This window comes from Culex pipiens, chromosome 3 (assembly GCF_016801865.2).
Source record: "Culex pipiens pallens isolate TS chromosome 3, TS_CPP_V2, whole genome shotgun sequence".
Lineage (NCBI taxonomy): Eukaryota > Metazoa > Arthropoda > Insecta > Diptera > Culicidae > Culex > Culex pipiens.
Genome location: NC_068939.1, coordinates 17,953,837 through 17,964,218, shown reverse-complemented (window position 1 = coordinate 17,964,218; position 10,382 = coordinate 17,953,837). Strand labels below are relative to the sequence as shown.

Genomic DNA, 10,382 nt, shown 5'->3' with positions numbered 1-10,382 from the left:
ATCCAGGTTTTTAAGCGGAGATGGCGTTCGAATGGTGAACGCCCGAAATGTCAAAATCGCGCAGTAGCACCAACATTAGAAGAAAAATGTGGCTGTCATCATATGGAGCCAACTCCAATTCAAAACATGGTTCCGAAATTTGTTCGCATCAGTATCACCACCTAGCGTGGATGCCTGAAGTTACTACACTGTTAACTTTGAATATTAGACAAGATAATGTTGTATAACACACGCTACAGGTCACGCGCACTAATCTGATTTTGAATAAGTGGCATAATTTTTGAATTGACCGTTGCTACTGGTTTATTTTTGTTTTCAACTTATTCCCTAGCGTAAACGAGTTGCATACATTGTGTAAATATGTAAACAGTCTCCTTAAATAGAGTTGGCGGAAATTGATATGAAAATATACGTATGTTTATAAATTAAAATTTCTAAAATTCTTTGGGAGGGATAATGCGTGTTACAAGTTTTTCTTATCTTTCCGTAAAATAAGTGTTTCGGTGTTACTCAACAGATGGCCAGTTGGCCTGGCTTCAGCCCCAGTCAGACCCGGTGCACAGTGGGCGAAATGGAACCCAAAATCGGACTTAATTGAACGCGGCTGGTTCTCTGGTATGAAAAATAATGTTTCTTATGTAAAAAATCCGGGGAATCGATTGGTGATGGTTTCATCCACCGCACGAAACGGCAAAGGGTCCATTTTGCCCCAATTCCCCATTTTTCAACATTTTTTCTTGAAAATCGGTCTGTATTTAGAGCGGAGGCTTTATGCGGCCATCCAAAATGCACTTAACTTATGTGAAAATGTCCCAGGAATCCAGTAAAAATAACCACTTGCACCGCAAAAATCATCTAGGGCCCATTTAACCCCAATTCCGCTATAAAAGCATTTTAGGTCATTTTCAAATGTTAGGTCAGATTTTAAAAATCTGAAAATATTTTTTTCGTAAAGATCAGACAATTTTACATAAGAATGACTATTTGCACTTGATAGTTTGACACATTTATGTTGATAAAAATAAATATTATTTAGAAGGCAGTTTATAGGCGAACAAATGTCAAAATTACCCCCCCACTAGAGGGCGCTGAAACTTGGTGTGATGTTTACATTATAACCTAAAGAGAGCAAATCGGTTTGAAATTTGAAATTGATTTATTTTATCGTAAAATCGACAATTGTAAAACATTATACCGTTTTGGGGTAAGAAATAAAGAGCTTAATTGATTTTAACAAAATTATTTTTGTGATGGCCAATTTAACCTGTTCATTATTTGATTAAAAATAAGGAAATTTGTCAATCAACGAAAACCTAATTAATTAATTCAGAAAGTAAGTTTTTTCAAGTGGACTAATGTTTTTTAAAGGCACTTATACCTTAAAAGCAAAACTCTGTCTCAAAAATTGAAATTGGATTGATTTTCAAAATTAGCAATCTAACCTCACTCTCGCGTTTTGAATCCGGATCTCATAATTTTCAATAAAAATGGCAACTTAGCAAAAAACTCAATAAGTCAATCGATAATACTTTTTATTTCTTACCCGAGGGGAATGTCACTCCGCGATAACACACTAAAACGCACAAAAACTAGCTCGAAAATCCTTAACGCTACTCATCGTGCCGAGTTTTCACAAAACGCCACCCTAAAGCAAGTTATCGCAAGTTATCGCGCGTTAAAGCGAGTTAAAGCGGTCAGCGTCTGCTCGATTTTTGAACTGAACGAATCGATCTTGCAACCTTGCCGTCTCAAATCGAGTAGTTTTTGGCAACTCTTTTTTTGTTTTGATTCTGTTCCTGCAGTTTTGGTAAAAAAAAACGTGGCAATCTATGAGATTTATTTTTGTTTGTGCTCGGAAAAGTGTACACAGGAGCGAACGGATCGAGCCCACTCGGTGGCAAAATCGTTGAAGTTTTTTGCCGCTCTGCTGTTAGTCCCCACGAAGCAGATGGCGCGTACGACGTGAGGAACTTGTGTCGAGTCGAGGCCGAATGGGACCAAGCGGACTGAGATCGAGGAGACGTTGGTCAAGAAGCTGCGTCGGAACCGCGTGGCTAAGGATAATCCGATCGATGAGAAGTACGTAGACCTCGTCGATCATCATTGTCCATCGTTTCTGCGTCCGCCGCTCGTTGTCGGGAACAAAAGTGATGCCCCCGACTGGTGCTTCCTTCCGAAGGCTCACGTCCACCTGGACCGGCTACACCAAGACATTTCCGACATCCGGTGGTTTCCCAAATTAGCCCTTCTTCTGCTGTCCTGCACCACGAATCAAGATCTGCTTAAGAACCTACTCGAGCCACCAGCCGGCCGTGCGGAACATGAGCATTAAAAATTGCGGCGGTAAGTTCGTGTTGGCCGAGTACGATCCCTACCTCAAGCTCTTTGACACCGAAAAGGGCGACGTCGCGTCACGCTTTAGCTCCCGGAAGATTCAGTCAAGTTCTACACGGATCATTTGCCTGAGTAGATTGAACTAACCTCAAATTATGTTCTCTTACAGTGGGACACCCGCAGTGGTGAAATCATTCAGAATTATGACCGCCATCTGGGCACCGACCGATCACCATCGTTGACGAAAGCTGGTACTTCGTGACGACCTCCGACGACAAAAGCTTGTGCGTCTAGGAGTGGGACATTCCGGAGGACATAAAGAACATCGCCGATCCAATGATGCACTCGATGCCCGCAGTCAACCTATTCCCGAAGCGGCAAGTGGTCTCCAGTTATGCTTGTAATTTGGACTTTTCCCGCGACATGAGCAACCTCTTGTCGTGCGATTATGCGGCAAAGTCTACATCTGTTTAACGGCATGTACGAGCAGCTGAGTGTTTTCGTAAGTCGGTCGGTGATCGTCCACCTGAACGGGATGTCTTCGAAGGTGCCGCCGACCGCAGGCCATCAAGAAATGGTGGAAGAGGCTCATGAGGTCAAGATCATCAAAATCCGGTTGAGCTGAAGGTTGGAGGATGGACAAGGCTATTATACCGATTATAGACCTCTAGTCACTGGCCACGTAGTCACCCATCGAAGAGACCATTCCGGGCCGCGAAATGACCGATTAAGACTGGCGCAAGCAAGACAAAACTTCGATTTCTCGGAACGAGTTCACCCGATTCCTTCGCACCTGAACCACCGCGGCCACTTACTGGCTCGTTGCATTTCTTTTGTAAAGGGAATTAAAATATACAAAAACATTTTTAAAACTGAGTTTATTTCACTTCAACGGAAGATTTATTTATTAAAACAAAACGCATCACATTACAATTTCACAATCGCTGCTGCAATTGAATAACTTTTCGCAATAGTGTTGCATCTTAATAAAAGTTTACGTTGCACTCGCATTATCCCGGATGGCCACACACTACCGATGCTACTTCATCTAGTTGCGGGGCGGCGTGTTGTCCGTGACTTTCTTCTGCGCAAACTTTCGTAACCGCAACAGTTCTTGGAATTATGGGAGCTTCTATGAAGCACCAGATGCTGCTGTTGTTGTCCTCCGAGCTGGTCTGGTTTGTCCACGATCACTTTGCCTCCTGGGACGACATGAAGGAATCGTCTGTATCGTTCAGTATCACGTGGCACTAGTCAGTTCTGTAGTAGTTCGCCGGCCCAATTTTTTTTCCAGCGCCGGACTGATCAGAGGTCAAGTCATCCGGTAACAGCTGCCGAATCGATTTTGCTAGCTCGCTGTCTATCGTGCTAAGCTCCAAAACCACAAAAATCACCGCAAGTTGGAACGTACTTTCCACCGGAGGCCTCTTCTGCTTGCAAATGACCAGGTTCTGCAGGAGAATGGTCGTTACGGATTCGGTCGCACACAAATGATCGCAGACGGGTGTACGGCAAGACGGGTTTCTGAGCTGGAAAATTGAATACTATAAAAGACTTGTTTCGGGGTAACATAAAGTTGTATAACTTACACGGTTTGGTCAGCTGCTTCAGCTCAGGATAGCGGCGTTAGGGAAGGTTCAGGCCCGGGAAGTACACGTGGAGAAGGCCCGCGGCTCTTCGTTGTTGGGCGTGCATTTTGGGGCCCGCTTCTGGTCACTGTTTTGCCAAATTCTCAACTTGAAAAACGCTTTTCCACCGCCAAATTGATGAAAGATAAAATTATCGGTAGAGCCGTCTCAAGTCCTTGGAACAGGAACCAGTGGCAGGCGCAGGAAACGGTTCCGGCGGGTGATCTCTCCTTCACACTTTGTTTCTAGAGAAAAACAAACTGCTCGAATGATTTGACAACGAGAACTGTCATTTGCTCTTGACAGTTCTCGCTGTCAAAAAAAAATCGAGCAGTTTGATGCGTGAACGCAAGAAAAGGTAAACCAAAAAGCGAGTTATCGCGGTTAACGCGAATTAAAGCAAGTTAAAGCGGAAAAGTAAAAGTTAGCGCTGCAAAGGTTTGAAAGGGGAGCTTTAACGCTCGGTGAACGCAGGAGTGACGTCCCCCTCGTACTGTATACTGTTTACAAACATTATACGAGGCTTTTTTGACGTTATACCACTGTGGCGTACACGGTCAGCAGCGAACGGGCAAAACAGGCAACAAATGGGAAATCAAAGTGAGACCAGGAAAAAAAATCGCTTTTGTTCGAGCTTGCCTCTATATGCTGTCATGCCATGGCACACTTTTTCCGTAATGTTGGTACCACTGCGTGATTTTGACATTTCGGGCGTTCACCATTCGAAAGCCATCTTCGCTTAAAAACCTCGATAAGCATGCCCCCTTAGCCGAACCTTCATTAGAGAAGCAGGCAATCCACAACTCACAGCGAACGACCAAGGGGACACCCTACCGCGTATATAGTTAAATTGGCGTGGTTTGTCTTTATTGATCTGAATGAATGTTAGTGTAAGTGAAAGAGTATTTTGATAATTATATAAGAAAAACTTCAGGGGTTGGTCCATTCCGAACGATTCGCCACGCGTCTTCCACCTTCCAGCATAGAAACAAATCTCGCCTGATCGGATACTGCTGGGGTGTTGATGTGCTGCTGCAAGCCTTGATGAAATTCGATAGCAATCGGTCCTTGGTCCAAATCCAACAGCTCGCTGGTATTGATGAGAGCTCGCAGTTCCCGGCACCTTCTGGGGTAGTAACCGACGAATCGCGGAAACCGTATTTTCAATGGCACTGTTGCTGGTATCCATAGTCATTCCGTAATTTGTCTTCGAATTCCACTCATTCTTAAATTCTTAAATTCTTAAGTTCTTAAATTCTTAAATTCTTAAATTCTTAAATTTTTAAATTCTTAAATTCTTAAATTCTTAAATTCTTAAATTCTTAAATTCTTAAATTCTTAAATTCTTAAATTCTTAAATTCTTAAATTCTTAAATTCTTAAATTCTTAAATTCTTAAATTCTTAAATTCTTAAATTCTTAAATTCTTAAATTCTTAAATTCTAAAAATTCTAAAAACTCTTAGATTTTTAAATTCTTAAATTCTTAAGTTCTTAAGTTCTTACATTCTTAAGTTCTTAAGTTCTTAAATTCTTAAGTTCTTAAATTATTCAATTCTTAAATTTTAAGTTAAATAATTTTTAAATTTTGTATTTGTAAATGTAAGTTTTTAAATTTCGGAATTTTTAAATTTTTAATCTGGAATTTTGATTTTTTAGAACTAAAAAAAATAAAGTTATTGAATGTTAGAATTTCGGGATTTTCGTAAATAAGTATTTTCGAAATTCCATATTCAGATATTTTAAACTTTTGAAATTTCGACTTCTAATTTCTGAAATTTCTCAGCTGTCGAAATTTTAAATTTTTGAGCTGTTGAATTTATATATACTTCAATCAAGCTTCCCTGCACCGTGCGGTACACGCGGTTCGCTTGTACCTCGGGTTTGCTTTGCGCCTGCTTTGTTCGGTTTACACCCGTACCCGACTCACACGAACCGAGGGTATTTTGGTTCATCGTACCAGCGCACCACGACACTCTCAGTTCGCCGCGTCGGTTTTGTGTCTGGCACTCACCCATGGCATGAACCCGGTTTATGAGCCAAGGTGCTTCACTCGTTACGAGCCGAGGTACGTGTCGTGGTACGCGCTGGCGGTACAAAACGGGTTCAATACTACGACACGTACCACGGCACCACAGACAAACAGACGGGACACTCGAGTGCCGGACCATCGTCCTTCAAAAACGGTTATTTCAAATGCAATTTTGTTTCGGCATCCACTCACCCGGCGCTGATGGCGCTGCTGTCGTGACAGCTCACCCGTCTTTTCTCAGTGTGTGTGATGCGTGTTTTTGTTATGAAGTTGAGCGTGATCACGTGCGAGACAGCAAATGAGAAAACAAAAATTTATGGAATTTAGGAAATCTAACGGTGAAGCACAATCCAGGCTTTGCAGGAAAAGGTTGGGGCAGCCTTGGCCATAGCCTCTTGCCCCAATTTTAACCCGGTAGGCCTGTTCAACTGCCTGCCGATGTCGAGGCTGCTGCTGAGGCACCCGCTACTGCGGAGGAGTCATCTCATTCGGAGCAACCTGCTTATCCTTCGTGGACTGCTGCTCAGATTGCTGCTGCTGGTCGTCCTTTTGGCCTATTGGCGATGTTGCACCACTCAATCTTTTTTCCACAGTTCAGTTTCTGTGGTTCTGTTTCGATATAAATTTAACGGCAGCATTTTTTGGAACCTTTGCCTTGCTTTTGTTGTTGGCGCAACATAACTGCGCCGTGGACACGTTTCCCGCGGATGTTTCCAAACCTGGGGTAGGAGGAATCTTCGACAGAACTTGGAAGCAACGGGGAGGACCAGTGGTTTGATCTCTATCGTTGCGGTTGTAGTGCGTCGTTGCTGGTGCTGCCGCATGATTTGGCGGAACTGATCCACCGTCATCTTCGACGTTGATTTTCATTTTTTGCATCGGGTACTGACGATCAGCATCAACAAAATTATGTCGGTCAGCTGTTGATGTTTACAATCGTTAAGGCTTGATTGTCTCACGCATACACTGACATGACACATGACAGTAATGGATTTGTATTGGTATGTTTGGGCTGCGCTTCGGCATCAGCTCACCAGGCAGCGCTGGCGTCGCCGTGATTTGGTGGGGTTGATTAAGGACGATGGATTTCAAAAATAATTTGTATGGAGAGTCACGTCTGTTTGTCTGTGACGGCACGCTGGGTTCATGCCATGGGTGAGTGCCAGACACAAAACCGATGGGGCGAGCCGAGAGTGTCGTGATGCGCTGGTACGATGTACCAAGATACCAATACATAAATGGGTTCAGGCACGTACCGAAGCTAGAAAACCAAACCCGCGGTGTGCGTTGGCACTGGCGCATGGGAAGCTTGACTTCAATATTAAAATTATCATTCAAGTCTGCATATTTATTATTTGGAATTTCTAGATTTCAGGTAATAAAAATTGTTGAAATTGGCTATTATTTATTTTTTGTTATTTGAAATTACTGCAATGTTTGTTTTTCCATTTTTTCGAATTTTTAAATCTGAATTATTTCCATTGTTGAATTTTCAAATTTCAGATAATTGGGTCCTAAAATGAAGCTTAGGTTGCTGATATTATTGTTTACAGCGATAAAGCTTATTTTTCTGGGTACAAAGACCCTTTGTACGACCACAAAGAGTTTAAAATAGATTTTTAAATCAAATTTGAAAAATTTACTTCACGGTCCTTCTTGACAGAAAAGTTCCTACTTGACAGCTCGTTCCAAGGGGACCATAGTTGATCCATCGAAAAAATGTTGTCTTGTCATTATTTTTGTTTTGCATTAAAATGAAAAAAAGTGATCGGAAATGGTTTTTGATCGTGTTTTTTACCGTTGTACATAAAAATTAACATAGGGCTTTAGTACCCAATTACTTTTTTTTTAGTAAGAACATAGATATTTGTATGATTATTATCAAGTTTATTTTCACTCTGGTTTACTTCATTTTAGTCCCGCCAGTGTGGATCAGACAGCGCAGTGGACTCACAATCCAGAGGTTGCTGGTTGGTACTAGCAATAGTTGGCGACACGTGGGCCGACAGCTATAAAGACAACTTCTGGAGTTTTTTTTTTTTTTTTTTTTGAAAGGGTCCAATAAATCAAATTTTCAGTTTTTGCTTGTTGGGTGTTTTTTAATGCCCCTGACTCAAGGCAGTTTCAAAAACACCCAAAAAGCAAAAACTGCAGAGTTTTTTTTTTTTTTTTGAATAGGTCCTATAAAAATATGGAAGACAATAGCTTATTAGACCTTTTCAAAAAAAAATAAAGAACTGAACATTTGGTTTATTAGACCTTTTCAAAAAAAAAAAACTCCAGATATGGAGTTTTGCGTTCCTTCCGATCTGCGATCAGCGAAAAAAATATTTTTTTCAATAAATACGATTATTTTAATTTTTCAGTGTAGAGGCACTCACCGACATCCCGACAGAAAAACGTCAACCGCGGTGCACGTGTGAGGTTATGTCAAAAGTGTTATGTGATTTTTGACAAACAAATCGAAGAACCGGATCAAAAGTGACTTTAAACTAGGGTTTTTGACGAAATTTAAGAAATTACACCAAATAAAACATAATGTTGCGAAATAGTTTAATCAGCTTAGTGCGACTGTCAAACTGTGGTAAGAAAAATTGCTCGCTGTTTTCTACAACCTTAAATAAATCAATTTTTGTTCCCCCTCAATAAACACCCCAAAAACAGCAGTAAACAGTTCCCGCAGCTTGTACTCCGCGTCGGTGCTGGGCCTGGACGGGTACCGGAGCTACCGGGAGAAGACGCGCACGCAGCACCTGCACAATGTGGACAACTTCAAGCGCAAGATGAAGGAGTTTGTGGCGGCGTCCGCCACGAACATGGTCTTCACGGAGGATTTGAAGAACATCATCCACCTGGCCGAGGATACGCCCGAGGACAAACAGCTGCTGGTGGACATGCTGGAAAAGTGAGTACATTTTTTAACGGGTTTCAAACGAATTGAATTCGAATTCTTTTGTTTTGCCATTTTTAGATACAATTCCCAGGCCCAGGAGCTGCGCTTCGGCAACTACGTGTTCGGTCCGGTGGTGATGCGCGCCCTGTACGTCCTCAACGACCCGGCCCTCGCGTTGAAGCTGTTCAAGGACGAGAAGTACGCCGGATTCTTCGACCAGCTCACGTCGTACCAAATCCTGGGCGATCTGCTCTTCGAACGGGGCCACTACGCGGACGTGCGGCAGGTGTTCGACCTGGTCAAGAGCCGCCAAGTGCAGGGCGGCCGCTACCCGAAGCACTCGATCACGCTGACCTTTGCCGCGTGCCACAAGGAAAACACCCCGGAGGCGTTCCAGTACGCGATGGACCTGTGGAAGGAGCTGAACGCCGTCGGTCACGTCCCGATGAGGAAGGCAACGGCGTACGCGGCCGCACTGGCTTTGAACCAGAACCAGCCGGGCATCGCGCTGGAGATTGTCGGCACCGTTACGAAGGGCAACTACGTAACGATCCGACAGCTGAAGATCCTCGCCCTGCTCGCGATGGACCGTCTCGAGGACATTGTCCCCATCTTCCGGCTGGTGCTGGAAATCGGCGGCCCCCTCGAACGCAAGCAAACCTTCTGCCGGGAGGTGATTGCGAAAGTTGAAGCGGCGATTGGCGCGACCAAGACCGAGCTGCCCCAGGATCTTACCCGCATGCTGGAGTATCTGGAGAAGAACGGCCACATAACGGACACGACGTTGGACGAACTGCTGTGTCAGGAGATTGCGTCGACCGCGCAGAAGAAGGATCCGAACGCGAGCAATCTGGCGGACAGCTACCGGAGTCGTGGTGGGTCGCAGAATCTGCGGAACTATGTGCCCAAGAATCAACGGTCGAGGTTTACGCGTCCCGGGCTGGCGGAGATGAGTTAGGGGGTTCGTGTGTGGGGCGTGTGTTAGATCGCGTGGTAGTTTATAGAAAGTGGCGATAATAAATGTGGTTAATTGGAGCTATGTGCGGATTATTTTGAATTGATTGATCACTTCACTGAAACAACCTGCCGAAAAATGAACTATCCTTTAACACTTAGTAATTTTTCAAGAAATGACCACAATAAATCAAATAGCAAATATGATCAATATAACTAAACGATCAAAATGCCCTAAATGAACAAAATGATCAATATGACTAAACGATCAAAACGACCAAAATTATCAAAACGATCAAAATGATCAATACGATCAAAATAACCAAAATGATTAACATTGTCGAAATTATCAAAATGGTGAAAATGACCAAAACAATCAAAATGACCAAAACAACCAAAATGATTAAACGATCAAAATGACCAAAATGATCAAAATTACCAAAATGTTCAAAACTATCAAAATTACCAAAACGATCAAAATGACCAAAACGATCAAAATGACCAAAATGATCAAAACGTTCAAAATGACCAAAACGATTAAAA

General features: G+C 42.9%; 1 protein-coding gene across 1 annotated transcript; it reads left to right on the top strand.

Annotated features, from left to right (window-relative positions):
• Window positions 1–8,421: 8,421 nt before the first annotated feature.
• Window positions 8,422–9,920, top strand: LOC120413493 (pentatricopeptide repeat-containing protein 2, mitochondrial-like). Its single transcript, XM_039574350.2, has 3 exons — window positions 8,422–8,576; window positions 8,657–8,897; window positions 8,964–9,920. The coding sequence occupies exons 1-3, from the start codon at window positions 8,531–8,533 to the stop codon at window positions 9,841–9,843; spliced, it is 1,167 nt and encodes a 388-aa protein (XP_039430284.1). The 5' UTR covers window positions 8,422–8,530; the 3' UTR covers window positions 9,844–9,920.
• The last annotated feature ends 462 nt before the right edge of the window (window positions 9,921–10,382 follow it).